This window comes from Strigops habroptila, chromosome 4, assembly GCF_004027225.2.
Source record: "Strigops habroptila isolate Jane chromosome 4, bStrHab1.2.pri, whole genome shotgun sequence".
Classification (NCBI taxonomy): Eukaryota; Metazoa; Chordata; class Aves; order Psittaciformes; family Psittacidae; genus Strigops; species Strigops habroptila.
In genome coordinates, this window is record NC_046358.1 from 45,104,011 (window position 1) to 45,123,982 (window position 19,972).

The 19,972-nt window shown below is 36.8% G+C and overlaps 1 protein-coding gene across 12 annotated transcripts in view; it reads left to right on the top strand.

The window, feature by feature from the left end:
* RYR3 (ryanodine receptor 3) overlaps nt 1-19,972 on the top strand; it is a 215,933-nt gene that overhangs the window by 109,075 nt on the left and 86,886 nt on the right. For 9 of the 12 annotated variants that reach the window (XM_030481593.1, XM_030481598.1, XM_030481599.1 and 6 more), the window contains exons 40-44: nt 4,723-4,996; nt 6,180-6,294; nt 9,660-9,792; nt 12,662-12,765; nt 16,491-16,626. In XM_030481593.1, coding sequence (XP_030337453.1) covers nt 4,723-4,996; nt 6,180-6,294; nt 9,660-9,792; nt 12,662-12,765; nt 16,491-16,626 — 762 coding nt within the window. The remainder of the gene's footprint in view (nt 1-4,722; nt 4,997-6,179; nt 6,295-9,659; nt 9,793-12,661; nt 12,766-16,490; nt 16,627-19,972) is intronic. The other 3 variants (XM_030481595.1, XM_030481596.1, XM_030481602.1) reach the window with 1 other exon arrangement.

Below are 19,972 nucleotides of genomic sequence, written 5' to 3' on the forward strand. Positions count from 1 at the left end.
AAACTTTCTTCTTTACAGCTTTAACTCCATTTCATTTTTCTTTGCTGCATGAGAAGCTTTATGCATCCCAGTATCAAGATATTTGTGACAAAATGGTTTTACAGTTCTGTGTTTTTGTATTAAAAGGGATGGCTTTCATATATGATAATGGTGACTATATACATTCATTAAAACTAATAACTTGTTCTGATTTATCTCAAGAATCACATAAATGCACATACATATTCCATACCATATCCTTTCTGAATTTAATGAAATATTCAATCTATTTCACTAATTAAACAAGGAAGTAATATCTTTATTTTCACAAGTACAAATTCTATATTCCTAAATGCTTAATAGAATTTTCCAGAATTCAGTATCAATATTCTTTATTCCGCTCTTTGCTTCTATAAATCTTTAACATATGTCTCTAAAGGGCAGAGAAAAATACTGACTAGATGTCATCAGTCTGCTTGAAAACTTTTCTCTGTAGTCTATAAATTTCATTTCCCTTTACAGTGAGTTTTGATGTTGCTTAAATATGCATAAGAAGAGGACACTCAATTTATCGTAATTTTTTTTAATGTTCCTTTCTGCAGCAGACTATTGTAGGGGAAGAGGACTGGAATATCACTGTGTTTGCTGAGTAACACTAACATGTCTTTAAAATAGAAATATGTCACACAAAACACTTGAAAAGTATGTGTATATGTTTTGAAAATAATGAAAGGCAATTTAATCCATAAACCTATAAACAATATATATATGGGAGAATGTATTTTACATCACTGAAAACAGTTCTTCCACCTTGCACAGCTGAGTAAACAGCAGAGAACTAAGAGTAACTGTTGAAACAATACAAGAATTTATTTAACATAAATTTGTTTAATGGTGTTTAAGAGTAAGCCAATAGAATATTTTCAGATCTGTACTGCCCTGAGGCAGTGATTTATAGAACCACAGAATGGCCAAGGCTGGAAGCAACCTCTAGAGGTAATGTGGTCCAATCCCCCTGCTCCAGCAGGGCCACCTAGAACAGGTTACCCAGGACCGTGTCCAGACAGCTTTTGAGTGTCTCCAAGAATGGAGGCTCCACAACCCCATGGTCGATGTGTGCCAGTGCTTAGTCACCCTCACAGTAAAAGTGTTCCTTTTGTTCAGCTGGACTCTCCTGTGTTTCAGAGTGTGCCCATTGCCTCTTGTCCTGTCATTGGACTCTGAAAAGAGCCTGCCCCTGTTCTCTTTACACCCTCAATTCAGGTATTTATGTAGATTGACAAGATTGCCCCTGAGCCTTGTCTTCTCTAGGCCAAGCTCTCTCTTGGTTGATGCTGAGCAAATTGGTTGATGAGCTTTCTTCTTAAAAAGGCCTGACACTACATATTGCAAGGCACTGGAGGTTTGTTGGATTTGATTCATATGATGTATGTATCATCTGATAACATGTATATCCATTTTGTATATTGTATTAAGAGAAAGCTGTGCAACGCTTGACAGGTGTTAATCAATGAAAGCTTTACTCTTGAATTAAAGTTACTTCGTGTAAGAAACAAATGTATGAATCCTCTGCACACAGAGGAATGATGAATAAACTTAGCACTGTGAGTTGTTTTAATACAAAAAGATGGACAGTTTGTATTTTCTGTAGAAGAGTAAATTAAAATTACATTTGCTGTTACTTATACGCAAACATGCTTACCGTATTTCATGTGTCGTCTTACTACTTTACTGTGCCTAATGGTGTAAAATAAGCAGAAAAGAAGACCAAGAATTTATTTCAGCATGTTTTCTTCATGTTCCTACAACCACATTTGAAAGCATTGTCCAACAAGTATTTGAACACTTACAGGGTATAATATGTTTTGTTATATACCTTTATCCAGAGGTAATAAAATAAATTAATATATATATTTACTGCTTTCAATCAGTTTTAACTTGTAAATACTACCAGAGGTTATAATGAGTGCTATACTGTATGTGAACTATTTTTGGTTCTCTGAAATGCTGGATTTTCAGAGAAAACAAGCATATTCATAACCACAGAGGGATGTCATATATAGCAGCTGGTCATTTCTTTATAATGCTTTGAAGAATATTATTTAGTTGGTTAACCAATTTAAGAAATAATGCATGTGCGTTAAGTAATTGATAACTGCATGCAGTCATTTTAGCAATAGAAAGCTGAAAATAGACAATTGCATGTATTACTGGTGTCTGGAAGATACACTACTTTAATTAAAGGAAGCATTGAAAAAAAACCTGTTACAGATACTTACCTGTAGTGTTTGTTATAGACGTTTGTTCAACCTCTTTGCTGCTTGAGAGCAAAATAGAGCTTGTTTGTAAATGGAAGTTATCTCAAGTTGTGTCTGCTTCAGTTGAGTGGCAATTTGTCATTATTATTTCATCTCCGCAATATTTCATGTTGCATTTTGAAGGTATATTGTTATTTTTGCTCTATTTTTTCCAATAAATTATTTACTGGTTCTGTTACTGTCAGGGAAGGACTAGTAGCAAAACGAAGTGTTCATATTCCGCCTCCTATTATGTCTTCTTAGGATATGTATACACATAGAAACACATATATGCACATAAACACCCCAAAACACTTGAAATCACAGACTTTTTAGTCTATTATTCCTGTACATGTACATTTTTATACCCTATTCCCTAATAAAGGAGAAGCGTTCATGGCCTAAACATGTGAGATGGGTTCTGTGCTTGCAGTTCCTCTACCATCTGCATGACCATTTTGTTGAGCCTCTTTGAGCAACTTGCCTGGCTTTCACTGCCATGTATTAACCCCCGTCATGTTGATGAGTAGTGTGAATCTCAGAAATTTTGTCTTTGCTGTCATATGTTTATGAGTTTTCAGTCCTCAATAATGACTATGGATAGTGAGGAGGAAGTACGGAAAAAAGACAAATTCCTTCAGGTCTTCCTTTAGGACATAAATTTTTGCTGAGGTTTCTCATTACCTTTGCAAATCAAGACTAGGTTTTGCCCAGCTCCAGATTTATATAAGACCATCCAAATGTCATGTGCAGAATTGTGCAGGTGACTTGAGACTGGTCTTCCAACCAACAATAGCAATAAGTCATTCTATTTCCAATTTGCTCAGTTTGGCAATAGGTTCTTGTACAGACCCAAACCAGTTAATTTCATTTCAGACTTGATCATTTCATCAAGAGTTGTGTGAGATTAGACACCAATGCTATATTATAATTCAGGACATTTCTTACATGGTCTGCTTGTTCTGTAGAGCACCAGAGAGGGTTTGTCCTGCCCTGAAAGCATATTTTGGTCTGTTAAGCTTGATATTAGGTTTTAAATACATTAAATCTTATAATAATCTCATGTGCTGCATGAAAAAAGGTTTTGTTCCCCTGTGACTTACCTGTTAGCATCTGATTTTGCTTCAATGGCGGTAGGATCTACTCTGTATCTGGGAAGTATCATTTCTTCTCTAAGGCTTCATGTGGATGCACATCTCCGTAGTGATGCATAGTACAAATATGCATATGGATGAAGTCATTCAAAGGACAATGAAAAATTATGTATTCTATTCTTGACTGTAGCTGGAGACTGTGATATGTAGTGCATATGTGCACTTCCACTTTTCCCCCAAGGAATTTTGGAATTCGGAGAGTGAAAGGCAAGGCATGTCTGAGGTACCTCCATCCTCTTATATCCATGAAGAGGGGTGGTGGTGTGCATGGTATGTACTTACTGCCAAGACTAAAAGTCTGGGGCCTTGATCATCTGGTCATACCTACTCAGGCTGTGAATATCTGTAGGAAGGAACTATTTTCTACAAGGATATCTTTCTTTCTTCTAAGCATGCCTTATATTTACTAAAATGGACTTTTATCTTAGGAGAGGACAAGTTAATCTGCTGGCATTAACACTACTCCTTAAAGTGTTTGCATCATCATACAATTCTGAGATGTTTCCAGGTATATCATCTTTTTGAAGACAATGTAGATCCTTTGTTTGAACAGCAAAATAGCTAAATATTCATCAAGTGAGTGAGCAGCAAAAGCTGCTCAAGCCACCCTGGCTAGGCCCTGAATTGGATATTTAATTTAAAAAGGCTATCTCATCCTCCTTCATGGCAGTTTTGTAAGTTTAGAGCAGATTTTATTTCCTCCTCCCCCCGGCAAAATTGATTGGCAAGCTGAGCTCACATTCATGAATATTTCTGGGGTAGTTGAACTCGTACTTGTCAGCCAATAAACTGTTTACTGAAAACTTAATTAACAATTTCTGTATTTGAAACCTAGGCTGATGATCATCAAAACTATGGTATTTCTTTGGCATTATAAAATTAAGTTTCTGTCATTCCTAATGAACAGGTGTTTGTGCTGCATGTAGTGCTATTTTATAAATCTTGATGTAGAAATGAAGGATAAATTAAAAAGTTAAATATAGCATTTAACTTACAGGGATGATTCTTGAAGTCATGATCAACTAAGAAGTCTTCATTGCCAACAATGCTGGTATTGACTTAAATGCTAAGTACTTGTTTCTTGTTTTCCATTTCTCAAGAGCATCGCACTTACCTTGAAAGATCTAAAAATTAATTTTCAAGTTCAAAAATCCTGTACAGTCTGCTTGTGTTCTCTTGCTTTCTTACAACTGCCTCATGGTCTACTGTTATCTGATATTTTACAATACAGTTTACAAGACTTTTTTGTTGTGGTAATAGCTAGTAACATTTTATGTATTTTATTCTTCTAGCTACACTGAAAGAACTCATATCCCAGACTATGGTGCGCTGGTCCCAGGAAGATCAGATTCAAGATCCAGAATTAGTTCGGATTATGTACACCCTCCTTCGTAGACAATATGACAGCATTGGCGAGCTACTGCAAGCTCTGAGGAAAGCATACACTATTAGTGCTGTCTCTGTGAAGGATACCATTAATCTGCTTGCAGCACTGGGCCAGATTCGCTCACTTCTCAGTGTCAGGATGGGAAAAGAGGAGGAATTGCTAATGATTAATGGATTAGGGTATGGAATTAACATAATTTTATTTCTAAATTTGTGTAAAGTTTTTTGTTATATTAGTAAATGCTTTCATTTTAGATCCTGGATGAAAATTACTGCTGTACTAAAATGCAGATATGTACCAGAAATTTTCATTTTCACGGGTATTTCCAAGATCGCTCCAGTTGATCAGTTTCTGTCCTTTACAATGGTTGTAAGGAATCTCCATTGTTCTTACTGTTTCACTGTAAAAATAATATTGTTTTTATAGAAATTGCGAAAACTAATCTCTTCAACTGAATTCAGCAAGCAATGGTAACAACTCATTAGTTAGTATGTGACAGTATTACCTTGTTTGTCCCTGATGCTGAGCTTTTAAACTTACTGAGAATTCTAGGAAGGATAAAGGGTAGGTTTTGTCTAAACTCGTGTGTGTAGTCACCTTCCCACACGTGCTGTGTTGAGAGTCATCTTCGATTCCCAGCTTTGTGTATTTCTTCAAAGCAGGCATGATGTCTGTTATTTGCCATTTGTTTTTAACAGGTTGACCTAAAATGGTAGAAATCACTGGATTCCCTACTGAAACACATAAAGTATGCTCTGGATTATGAAATACAGCAAATTCTAGAACATGAGGATGGTGGGCATAGTGAAAATGTTAAATATTCCTATTTAAGGGGACTGTATGCCATTTTATATCTTCTGACAGATGGTCTTAATTTTGGAAATATTGATGAAACGCATTTATTAGATAACCTTGAATATTAAGTCTGTCTATTGTCTTCTACGTTGTGAACTAAGAAAATTAATTAAGGGATGTTACTGTACAAGCAACATTAGATTCAGATTTCTTGATCCCCATTCTCTACCTAAAACATAACAGAATATATTTCCACTTATATCACTATAGAATATATTTTTTCTTTAAACAGAACAGATGGTAAGAGTACTTTAAAGATGAAGAAATGCCATTTTAAAATAATTTAAAAGTTTAGATTTTTATATTAGAGAAATGACAGCATATTGATATGTGAAGCATTTAGTTGTCAAGTGTTCTTGTATTATTCTGAAATCTAATGATGTTACTACATCTAATAAAATGTTGTTACTACAGTGAATGCATATTTCTGACATCTCTAATGCACCATTGATTTAAATTAAAATGGAGTTTCTTAGAAACACATTGTTGCCTTTTCTTCCATTTTAGGGATATAATGAACAACAAAGTGTTTTATCAGCATCCTAACTTAATGAGAGTCTTGGGCATGCATGAGACTGTTATGGATGTGATGGTGAATGTGCTTGGAGGAGATAAATCTCAGGTAATTCCACCATAATTTTATTGTGTGTTTTGCATTTTAAACCTTTCTAAAAGAATACTAGGATGTTTAAGAAGTATTTGAACAAAAATGTATCTTTCTCATGTGAGATAGATTTGCCTGTCCAAATTGAAATATTTATGTTAAAAATAGAGCAGTTTTTATAGTACTACAGGGGGAAGTCCAGCATTCTAGGGATTAATTTTTTTAAAGTGCGTGAGAGGTTATAGGTATTTCATTTGTCTTTTAATAGGAGTTTAAAAGATTTTGTTCTTATTTTATATTAAATGTTTATGTTAGCTGCATTTATGGGAGGTGTTATTGGCAATAAACTATAAGAGACTAACACCAACTGAATTTGTTCACAGCCTATTTTACTGTCTTATGCTTATCTTGCCTCTGGCAACTTTTCATTACTTGGATGCCTTCTATGTATATCTCCACCCCTATTTTTTTGCCTCTTTGGTCACATATCACATATAGTTCTGTAAAATACTTATACACTGTGTCTGGCTATACCATCACAGTGTTACAAAGTATTCATATACTGGGTTTAGTTATTCTGTGGTAATATGCTCATATTTTACTTCAAGGCAAGTTACAATTAATTATCAGATGATTAATATCTTGCTTATTTGTAGGTGTTGCAACCCTCAAGTTTTGCTACGAGATGTACATATAGTAAAAGTTGACAAAAAAACCCACCCAAAACAACAACTCCACACTGCCTTTAAATTCTGTTAAAAAATATTTTTCATACAAAATTTTAGTAACACAGGTACATGTTTGTGCATGCTGCAGATCTTTCACTCTGTCAGGTAAGGTGTTCTGAATAAAAAGGAGTAGGGCTGGAAATGGAGCATTCCTTGGTCAGCTATGGTTTTATGTACTCATTTGAAATTCTCTGTGTGTTTGCCAAGCGAGTCGCTTATATACAGTTGAAGCGTAGCCATGGCACCAGCCACTAGAACACTGCTTTTCCTGCTCTCAAGCAAGGTCCTCACAGCTAGATTGTTACTATACTCCCTTTTGTTTTCTTTTTCCAGTTTCATGGACATTTCTTTCTGTCCAGTGTTATAGTTTCAAGACATGGAATGAGCAACTTGCAATGTAATCTCTGATTTAGGGATTGGTCATTTTCCTAGATTGTGGCCACAGATGGTTTAAACTAGATCACCAGCTTCTTGGATTAAGCGAATTTATTATGAATCATAGAAGAGTTAGGGTTGGAAAGGACTTTAAGATCATCTAGTTCCAACCCCCAGGCTGTATTGAGAGATGTGGTAAGAGTGTTATAGCTCATACTTCTCTGAATGAATGGTAGAAAGGTGAAAACTTGGCAGTTCAAACTGAAGAAAACATATTTGGCTTCTTTCCAGCTGTGCTATTAATAAATGATTCAGAAATAGGTGAGAAGATAAGTGGAATATGGTGTGGCTGAAGGTATCCCACTACCTTAGGAGTATTTTGCTACTGCAGGCTAACAAAAGCCTGGAAAGGCACTTAATGGTGAAGTGTATATCCCAGAAAATAATTGAACAAGCTTTCAGCATTTCCATTATAGTTAGGTTTTGGTATGTATCTTCAAGCCTAAAATAGTTATTTTAAAGACTGTGTGTTTAGATCTTATAATTCTGGAATCTTAATGTCATCTCGAATTCTGGTATTGGTTGTTCATTAATTTTCAGAGAATCCTGAGCAACACCCTTTTTGGTGTCAGAATTGAATCATTTTACTTCAGAATTGTTTCTAGAATTGTTTTTAGAATTCTGTATTCATATGTATTCCTGATGAATTTCTAAAATGACAATTTTTAACAGTGTTGCTGTTACTGTAATTTTCTAAACAGAGTATTTCATACAGTCTGTCAAAATCCCTGTAAATTTGGGGGGGTCAAAGCTTTGTTAAATGTTATCATGAATGAATGAATGCTTTTCAGTCATCTTCATCTACCCTATATTTAAGAACAGAAATAATATTTAATGCTGCTTGCACGTAATAGCTCCCTCATGACTGAAATAGACAAATGAGCTGCATATGTTAACAAGAAAACTGTCCCAAAGTAAAACAACAGTTAATCAAGTCTCTGGAGGTTAGCAGTGCACCTGATGTATTGAAAAGATAATACCATAAAGCTTTTCATTAGATAATTACTTTTTTGTAAAAATAGTTGTCTCATAAGTGAAAAGGTTGCATCTCTCAGAATGAGTTAGAGTTGTGTGGTAATATAGTCAACATTTATTAGACTTTTTATAACTAAGTTATAAGCAATTTGAAAGATATGAAGTGAAGGAGGCGGGATGTCATAGAAAGAAAAAAAAACAACCACCATGATATTGTGATTAAAATTCTCAGATATCACCTTGCATAGTGTAGAATGTATATATTATATAGAATATATTCCTGCTTGTGCCTAAAGGGTCATAGTCAGATTATTCAAAAAAGAATTCTCCTTGATGGTAATGCATTTTCTTATTGATTTTATGAATATCCTTAGGACATAGATCTGCAACTATGATTGAACATGACACTTTTTTAAAAGTCCTATATAATGGTAAATTAAATAAATCAGATAGAAAAACCTTCAAACAAGCACCAAAAATCTGTCCAGTGATTTTTGATCTTGTTCTTTCAGCTCCTTTCAGTAATATGCGAGAACGGCATAACTTTTCATCTCAGATGTTATGGCTAATTTCAACTCATGAAACATTCTTTCATGAGTTCTGCAGATGAAATTATTTTACTTTCAGAGGAGAAATCCTTGCATGTAATGTGCAGCAAGTAAAGTGTTGGGTTTCTTTTTTTGTTTGGTTTTGGTTTGTTGTTTTTTTTTTGTTAGTCTTGGTTTTAAAAGCATTGCATAGTTGCACTTTAATGTTTTGGTTTGCTTTATTTTATCAGGCCTATGCATTGAACAACATAGGAGTCTGGTAGAAAAGTTTTATATGTGTGTTCTTATTACAAAATGGGAGGATAAACAAGGTTCTTCAATCCTCTTTATTCTGCTGTGACCTAATACTGGGGATTGAGCTTGTTATCATAATGCTGCTAAGACAGAGATTTTTGTATAACTGCGTTTTCTGGTCTGTAGATTGCTTTGATGAGAATTACTTCTCCATTTTTCCCCTTATATGTCCCCTATAGTCCTCTGCAAAATGATTTTTCAATGTTTGTAATCTAATGACCTAATGAATACAAAACTTAAAAGGAAACACAGGCCCTTTTTCTTAAATTAGAAGAAAAGCAACTGTCAGCTGCTTATCACCTTGGTAACTTCACTATAGTTTCCTTGTTAGGCATGCAGGAAGAAGAATCGGAACAGATTGGTAATTACCATATTTCACTGCTTTGTCAACTTTCTTCTTCAGCAGATCGTTTTTCCGAAGATGGTGGCAAGCTGTTGTCGATTCCTGTGCTACTTCTGTCGTATCAGTCGACAAAACCAAAAGGCCATGTTTGAGCATCTTACTTACTTGCTGGAAAACAGCAGCGTTGGACTGGGTACGTCATGTAACTGTAACAGCTAAAAGCAAGACCAGGAGGATCTGTGATATCACAAGACTAGTACCTAATTTCTGTAGCAAGTTGAAGTATGTGATAAAGCCCCTCTGAATCTTAAACCACTTTATTTTCACCTCTGATTTTTTTTTTCCACTTTCCTTTCATCCATATGTGTCTGTGAATTGTATTAGAAACAGAACAGCCTAAATCTGTGCTTCTAAATAGCTTCAAAAATTTAGGATTAAATCCATAGTTTGGCATTCTTTCCATTCAAAATAGTTACGATTGAAGTGAGCTTTAACTGAAGGACTTGGGGGCAGGGTTTGAAGTGGCAATGCTTGCACCATCACATCCAACTGGGGAATAAACCAGATTATTCTGGCTTAATTCCAGAATTAAGTGATAAATGAGCAGTGGTAAATGCTCCTTAGCTGCCCACCAAAAAGAGAACCAGAAGACCAACCACCTCATGTGTCTGAATGGATATGGTGAATCCTCTTGCACCCTTCCTGGAAAACCTGCATCCTCAGTTACCTCTCTGAAATGCCTGTACAAAAACATATACATTATGGGGAACGAATTGGAAGAATTAGAGATGTGTGTGTGGTCGCAGGGCCATGGTCTCATTGCAGTTACAGAGACATGATGGGATAGCTCACCTGAACGGAATGCTCTCATGGATGGCTACATACTTTTTAGGAAAGTCAGGCCAGTAAAGTGGGCTGGTGGAGCTGCTCTTTACAGGAGAGAGCAACTGGAATGTATTGAGCTCTGCCTATGCGAGTGTGAAGAAGTTGTTGAGAGCTTATGGGTAAGAATTAAGGGACACGCTAACATGGGCGACACTGTCGTGGGTGTTTACTACAGGCCACCTGATTAGGAGGAGGAAGTTAATGAGGCTTTCTACAGACAGCTGGTAGTAGCCTCATTATCACAGGCACTGGTTCTCTTGAACCACCCTGATACCTGCTGGAAAGACACCACAGCTAGGCATACACACAGTGCAGGAGGTTCTTGCAAAGCATTGGTGATACCTTTTTGGCACAGGTGGTGGAGGAGCCAACAAAGAGAGGTGTGCTGCTGCGCCTTGTACGGAGAAACAAAGAAGGACTGGTTGGGAATGTGAAGACTCGGGGCAGCCTTGGCTGCCATGACCATGAGATGGTGGAGTTCACAGTCGTGTGTGGAGGAAGCTGGGCAATAAGTAGGATTGCAACCCCAGTCTTCAGGAGAGCTAACTTTATCCTCTTCAAGGACCTACTTAGAGAAATCCCAAGGGTTAGGGCTCTAGAAGGTAGAGGGGTTGAAGAGAGCTGGTTAATAGTCAAGTATCACTTGATAAGTGCTCATGATAAGTGCATCCATATGAGTAAGGAATCAAGCAAAGGAGGCAGGAGACTTGCATGGATGAGGAAGGAGCTGCTGGCAAAACTCAAGGAAGTTTACAGAATGTGGAAAAAGGGACAGGCCACTTGGGAGGAATATAGAAAGGTCAGAGTATGCAGGAATGTGACAAGGAAGGCTAAGGTCCATCTGGAATTAAATCTGGCGAGCGATGTCAAGGACAGCAGGAAGGCTAGTTCAAGTACATCAGTAGCAAAAGAAAGACTACGGAAAATGCGGACCTGCTGCTGAATGAGGTGGGTGCCCTGGTGACGGAGGATGCGGAGAAGGTGGAGTTACAGAATGCTTTCTTTGCTTCAGTGTTTACTGCTGAGCCCAGTTCTGGGCTCCTCAGTTCAAGAAAGACTAAGAACTACTGGGGAGGATCCAGCAGAGGGCTGTGAAGATGATCAGGGGTCTGGAGCATCTCTTTTATGAGGAAAGGCTGAGAGAGCTGGTCCTGTTTAGCCTGGAGGAGAGATGATGGATATCTTAAGGGCCGGTGTCAGACTGTTTACGTAGTGCCCAGCAACAGGATTAGGGGTAATGGGCACAAACTGAAACACAGGAAGTTCCATTCGAATGAGGAATATCTTTAGGTTGAGGGTGATAGAGCACTGGAGCAGGCTGCCCAGAGAGGTTGTGGAGTCTCCTTCTCTGGAGATATTCAAAACACACCTGGATGTGATCCTGTGCAACCTGCTCTTTGTGAACCTGCCTTAGCAGGGGGTTGGACTAAAAGATCTCCAGAGGTCCCTTCCAACCCTAACTGTTCTGTGAAATCTAAGATTAAATTAACCCTTTGTGTTGCTTGCCTGTTTCATCTGGCTTCCCTTTTCTTCATTCTAAAGTTTAGGCCACTGATAGGAATTTCATATTTTTCCTTTGAAGTACTGAATACATGGTTTTTTAATGTGTGCACATTAGATTTTATAATACAAGGAAAACTGTCTTGGATAGATGGATGGCTATATTAATAAGGTATATCAAGGCAAGATAGCATGTGATTTCACAGTGCTTTAGCTATTCATTGTGACCATTTCAATGCCTGCATTTGCCCGTATTAAACGCAGAAAATGGGATAAGACTAGAAGAAAGAAAACAGCTGACACTGAAGCTTGAAAATGTCTCTTTTGGGTGAATATTTTAAAATATATTTTAAAATCCTGAATTGATAGGCTTGTGCAGAATTACATAGTGAATATATTGCTCTGCTAAATAAATAGTACAGCGTTCCTCTGATTTTCTGTGTTACCGATACTGATTTCTTCTCTGTGTTTAAAACCAGTGTGGTTGAATAGACAAGCCAAGTTAGGAAAAAAAAATCAGTCAGCAATTTATTTTAACGTTGTTCAGAACAGTTAACTGTATTCTTGACTGAAGAACAGCCATACAATTTATGTTCAAATTCCAGTGTGATTGCTGCCCTCTGCTGCATGACTGTGATTACTGAAAACTCTATTTAAGTATTAACTTTCTTCTGCAGCATTTCCTTCAATGAGAGGTTCAACACCACTAGATGTTGCAGCAGCCTCTGTAATGGACAACAATGAGCTTGCACTAGCACTGGAGGAGCCAGATCTCGATAAGGTAAGCCACTCTGCAACCTAATTACCTATATATTAAATAATGTACTTGTGCTAGAAGGGAAAAGGGCAAGTTTGATCATAGTAATTTTTGGATATGATCTCCTCAGAAATAGTTGCTCTAGGTGTGTTCTTTCTCAAGGTAAGATTGACTGAGCAGTACTTTCCATGATTTTGCTTTATGTTTAGTGGGAATCACAGCAAAAGAGATTTATTTCTATCTTCTGCATTCTTTCACTATTGTTATCAGGTAGAAAGGATGACAAGAAAAAAAGGCATGAAACAGGAGAAAAGCATATCGAGAAATATTGTTTGGGGAAGAGAAAATTTGAGAATAAAGAGGTGAATGTGAAGAAATTAAGCAGGTCTTTTGGCTTAAAGAAAACATAAAGATTGGTGGGAATGGAGGTAAGAGCTGAGGGAAAGGAAGGGCAGATATTTGAAAAGAGAAGTTGGAGCAGGATTTTAGGGTAGTTGCAGTAGGAAACTGAATCCAGGACTCAGATCACTGGCAATGGTTAGGAATAAAGAGAAGTGTGAGGAGAGGCAGGATGAACTAGAAATTGTGGATAAAAGGATAAAAAAAAAAAAAAAAAGTGGCATGAAAGTTCTTTGTATATCCTGGAAAGAAAACAGATTAAGAGATGGAAGATGGGTGCACAGTCAGAAGGAAAAGGAGAAAATCAGGGAATGGAAGTGATAATGCACTAGCACAGCATTTGGGGAACAGAAAATGAAAGGCAGGGTTTAATATAAATGGAGGGAAACAGTTAAGCACCTGAATGATAGCTTAGCACAGGGAAAGCCTCTGTGTAGTATGGGAGAATTCTGCGATGAGAGTAGAGTGAGTTGTGGGGTATCTGTGATCAGCATATGCTGTGGGAGAGGAAAAATTGGGAAATATAAATGGGAGTATGAAAGGGATAGCTGGAAGGCAGAGACAAGAATTTTAATGGACAGGGTGTCAGAGAGCACAGGAACATACTAATTAGTTAAAGGTATGTTAAGAACAGTTATCAATTTTGTGTCACCTGCAAAATTGCTGAGACTGCACTCTGTCCTGCCATTACTAAAGATATTAAACAACACTGGCCCCAGTATCAGCCTTTGGGATACACCACTAGTGACTAGAATGCCACCAGCAAGTATCTTACATTTTCACGGAAAGTACTGTGGGGCAAAACACTTAAACTGAATTGCACTGTTGACCCTTAATTGCATGTTCCTCATATACTGATTGCTTACCTTGGAATAGTTGACACCATGTAAGTGGTGAATGCTTAAACAGTAACAGCAGCAACATGCTGAAAAATCAAGCAGTATGTGTCTTAGACTGGGTCTCCCAAATTCATCAGTCGTTTTAGCTGTAAGAATGGTGACTTATTGCCTGTGATATATTAACTTTGGTGAGTCAATAACTTTATCTAGAGCAGTAGGTGGATGTTATTCAGTAAGCAAATTTACATACTAAATAACAACAAAAACCAAATACTATATATCTATCAGTTCAATGAATGTGGCATACATGCACTACTCACAGTGTTTCTGTGCAAGTAAAATTTGTATCATAAAGCTTGTGTTCAAAGCAAATAAATTACACAGACAACTTCTGAACTTTTGCCATTGCAAATTTGGTCTCTCTTTACTGCAAATGTATGAATGTGTAGAAGGTAGAGGGTTGGCCTGATGACATATTGTAGTAAACTGAATAGGATTAAAAATGTAGGGTTTGGTGGTAGGATTATAAAATCTAAAAAGAGATGGAGAAGAGATGTATTCTCCTGATTTTCTTACATTTTATATGAGCTGTATCTCTAGACTCCTACAGATGTGTATTCACTTATATCTTCTAAATGGACACTAGAAAGCTATCATGTCTGTTAGGAATTGTGTACTTTTTCCTCCAAGTGCACTGAGTAACTTCCTTACTGTATACTGTAATATGCAAATTTTTCACATCAGCCCATTTTTGTTCTGTTACAGCCTTTTGGAGGCAACTTATATACTGTATCGGCAGAGGCGTAATTCCGCTTCTCGAATTCTTAAGTTTCAGTCTTAGGGCATTAGATAATGACTAAATGTGATCTCATGGATGGTGGAATTGCTATAGGGTGCTTAAGCAGAATAACGTGTCTCCCTTTTCCAAATAGAAAAACCTATCTCCCTTTTGCCACCGATTTTTGGCTGCCTTCCATTGTAAGCAATGATAATTTGCGTCTCTTTTTACAGGTTCATGAAAGGTCCTGATGTTCATTACTTATTGCAGAATATATTTGAGAACTATAATCATGTTCATATGTTGTCCTTTGTGTATTTAAAATAAAAACAAAAATCACATTTGTGCAGTTACCTGCAAATTTGCATTTAAATGATTGAGAAAATATTCTGTAAACAATTGAGAAATTTAGTTTATTATAATTAACTAAATTGGTCATCATATTGCAAAGATTTCTCTTAAAGATATTCCTTTTAATAAGAAATGCTGTGTTAGGAATTTACATATTACCAAAAATGTTAATCTTTTTTAATTTGAGAACTGAACATGAGCCGGCAGTGTGAGCTCACAGCCCGGAAAGCTAACTGTATCCTAGGCTGCATCAAAAGAAGCATGACCAGCAGGTCAAAGGAGGTGATCCTTCTACTCTGCTCTCTTGAGACCCCACTAGGAGTACTGTGTGCAGTTCTGGTGTCCTCAACATAGGAAGGACATGGAGCTGTTGGAGCAAGTCCAGAGGAGGGCCACGAGGATGATAAGGGGGCTGGAGCACCTCCCGTATGAAGACAGGCTGAGAAAGTTGGAGCTCTTCAGCCTGGAGAAGAGAAGGCTATGTGGAGACCTCCTAGCAGCCTTCCAGTATCTGCAGAGGGCCTACAAGGATACCAGAGAGGGCCTCTTCATTAGGGACTGTAGCGATAGGACAAGGGATAATGGGTTCGAACTTAAACAGGGGAAGTTTAGGTTAGATATAAGGAAGAAGTTCTTTACTGTGAGGGTGGTGAGGCACTGGAACAGGTTGCCCAAAGAAGTGGTAAATGCTCCACCCGTGTTGGAACACAGTGTCCAAGGCCCAGTTGGAACAGAGCCTTGGGTGACATGGTTTAGTGTGAGGCATCCCTGCCCACAGCAGGGTGCTTGGAAGTAAATAATTTTCAGGTCCTTTCCAACCCTAACTATTCTATGATTCTATGATTCCACGATTCTGGTTTCAGACTCTTAAAACTGTTCAGTGATATTTATCAGTCTTTGAAAAATGTAGTCGTTTGCATGTCTATTGGAATTACAGTAAATAAACTTCCAGCACAATATTTATTCTGTTTATAGCCAATAAGCCATACATGGCTATTGATGTGATTTTTAAAGTTGCATTTTGACTGTTGTTTATGTATTGTAAAAAAACCAAATCTGAATTCCACAATATATTATTCTACTTTTCACATTCCACATTTCGTCTTATAGTATTGTTGTGTCATCATATAATAAGGTAACTTCAGAAATGAAAGTGCTTGGCTTTGACATCATCATCAAAAGCAAGAACTAGAAACTAGGACTGATGCAATTATGAGCTTCATTGGTGGTTTCTCAGGTGAAACACCTTCTTTGTAAAAACCTTGTATTAAAAATTACTATGTTTATTTTGTTATTGTTTTATATTTATTGTCATTGTTTTGTATTTCTTTTGAGAAATGGATTTCTAAGCAGATGAATAAGTCATTGCTTCTGTATTGTAGGTTGTTACCTACCTGGCAGGTTGTGGCCTGCAGAGTTGTCCGGTATTGCTGGCTAAAGGATATCCAGACATTGGATGGAATCCAATAGAGGGTGAACGTTACCTGTCATTCTTAAGATTTGCAGTTTTTGTTAATAGTAAGTGTGATTTCTTGTCATCCAAATTCTATCAAAATGTTTCCTTAAAATTACTTTTCTAACCAGAAAAACATGTTAATGTATGGAGAGAGGTTAATGCATACTGTTCTCACTACAAAGACAAGATTATTGGTGTATGTTGTTTATTGTAATTTTTTGAATCTTCATAGTTGCATTTTTTCCTTACTATTTTTGCAACTTGCATAATTTAATAGAGTAATCTGTTGAAGTAGCAAATTATATTAGGAATTAATTCGGTAGGTAAACTGTGGTATTTACATATACTACATATGTTGGTTATAAGCATAACTGTTGAGCACTGATTTTAGACCTTTCTTGGCCACTTATAGCACTGGGAGATTTAGAGGTTTGTAATTAAGCCATTTTGCACTACAAAAAGCAAAATTCCAATAGGTCACATGTTTACATAGTTCTGAGGGATTGGTGTTTGTAAAGCACCCTGACTGTGTAACTTTAATGTGATGCCTTGAAAAAAGAGAAAGATCTTCTCCTTTGATACTATCTTATACTTGCTTCTGTGGGCAATTTCCTTTTGAAATTTGTGAAACAAATATGCTAAAATCATATTTAGATTAATCTGAATGCCACTAAACAAAAAAGCATCCTCCAGTTCATGTGGATTTTTTTCATCAAACTAGTCGTTTAGAGTAGGGATTAGGTGAGAGCAAATGATTTGTCTTTTCACGACCTATCTGGTCTGCCAATATAGAAGGTGTTGTAAAGGACAGCTAGGGACAGCCAGAAGGGAAATAACTTTAAACAATCTAATTTTTAGATTTTGACTGTTCTAGTCATATAATGTTATTAGTCTGAAATTAGCAAATAATACCTTAAACAGAAACAATAAACATGTTTACTGTTCAGTTTCTCAGTTGATAAGCCTGTAGCTATTGAGTTGCTAAACTAGTTGACAAACTGCTATAAGAATGTGTAGGACACTTAGTCATTGAGTTAATAAAGTGTGTGTTTTTCATTGTTGATTTTCTAAATAAATGTTAACAGCACTGTAAAATTAGATGAAGATAGCTTTGGTCTTACTTGTAATAGTTTATTTTAGATTAGATATTAGGAAAATGTTCTTTACTGTGATAGCGGTGAGGCATCGGAACAGGTTGCCCAGAGAAGTTGTGAATGCTCCATCCCTGGAAGTGTTCAAGGCCAGGTTGGACAGGGCTTTGAGCAACCTGATTTGGTGGAAGGTGTCCCTACCCATGGCAGGGGGCTGGAACTACATAATCTTTGTGGTCCCTTCCAACCCAATCCATTCTATAATTCTATGATGAGTAAACTTGGTGGTCTGCTAGTCAGTAGAATTAAGTTTTAGTGTCAAGTGTTTCAGCTGCTTTTTATCTGAAAAACAGTTACAGTTGGGGTTTTGAACCTTCTCATTATGACAGTTTTAGAGGCAGCACTTTTGAAAATCAGATTACTAATTTCTCTGTGTCTTCTCCTTGAGAGGACAATTACAAGTATAGATTAGTAAAATATTTGGGTTGTTGAGATAAAAGCAACAAACATACTCTTAAACACACGAATGGATTTTGATTCTCGCCAGTGTATCCTTGGAATAAGCAAAACCTTTTTCTTCAAGCAAAATTCTTCATTACCTTGGCCTCTGAAGTACATTAGAGCAGGCTGCAAGATATTAAAGCTGTTTTCAGCAGTTCAGTATCTCATCAGAAGGGACATGGAGAAGAAATATAAATACAGAGAAGGTCAGAATAAGATTCTAGTGGCAAATGCAGGGTACAAGAAATTGTAAACTGAAAATGTAGACTAATTAATTCTTGATAAACTTCTATTGACTTCAGTAGAGCAGCATTAAAGATTAATTTGATCTCTGTGCTTAAAACAAGTTTCTTCCTGCACAGTCTAAATTAAAACTACCTGCAAGGGGCTTTTGCTGATATATGCTTTCTTTTACTCTAAATAGCACTCTTCACAAAGCATATTTTTGGTGTGTCAAAAAATGCCCAAATTAAAATAAATTTTTACATCTAGATCTAAAATGTATTGGAAATGAACCACTCAAAACAATATTGGTAGTGCTTTTATTAAACTAAAAATTAATTACATGGTATAATTTTATTTGTGTTTGTTAGTGGAGAGAATGAACACATAACCACTCTAAGGAGGTTATATGTGGTGCTTTATTTCGAGGCCCCGGGAACCAGGGGTACGCACCCAAATCTGGTTCCAAAGACCGTCACAATTCGCCCGCAATTTATCCTGTAAAGTATTACATATGCATCGCCTCTCCCAACATGCTGATACATATTCATGACTCATCCCCGCTTCGTATTATAATGAGTATAAAAATCATTTCCATATGTTCTGCGCTTGCGCAGTGCCTCCTGGTGGTCGTGGGCAGGGGTCTCAGGATGAAGTAAGTAGTCTTCCTCAGATGAAGTAAGACGTCTTCCTCGCTATGTCCTTTTTACCTTTTAGGGTCCTGGATAAATCCCAGCGATTGTATTTGCGCCAGTATTCTTCTCTCTCTCCTTGACTGGTTCTTAGTATACAACTCTGTTTCTTAACACAATTAAAAGTTCTACTTGAATAATCTTTAAAGTACTGTTCCTTCCAAACCACTACCTTATAGGGATATCACTTGAATAGTCTCATAAATCTATGTCCATATCCTAGGTACTAGGTCTCCCTGACCTAAAACACAAATCAACCAAATCAGTAAGGCTGGCTGCTATATATGTATGTATTAATTAAAACTTGATTAAACTTCTGTTAATCAAACGTTATAATTTCTAACATGTTTGTTGTTTGATTCTGCAGTATGGATTCAAATGGCCCCTTACAATTTTTAAGGGCGTTTTGTATTTGCCTCCTCAAAAGATGCAGGAAACATGCAAGGATTCAGGAGCATCTGGTAGTTGTAGCTGAATGTTGTACATGTTTGGATGATTATTTGTAGAACTATAGAGAGGTATATGGTGATTTTTTTGAGATTACATTTTACTTAATGCTTTATTTTAAAAATCTTCACTTAGAAGGTTTTATCTAAATAAAAGTTGTTGACTTACAGATTTAAAATCCTGCTTTTTCCCTGCTGTATGAAAAGAAGGTGAATGAAAAGGAGAAAGAAAGGGAGTGAGGGAGGAAAAGAGAATCAGTGCAAAGTCAGTAACCAGGGCACCAAATCACAGAACAATTTACATTGGAAAAGACCCTTAAGATGATCGCATCTGTACATACACCTAACACTACCAAGTTCACCACTAAACCCTGTCCTTAAGTGTCACATCTGCAAGTCTTCTAAAATACCTCCAGGGATGGTGACTCAACCACTTCCCTGGGCAGCCTGTTCCAA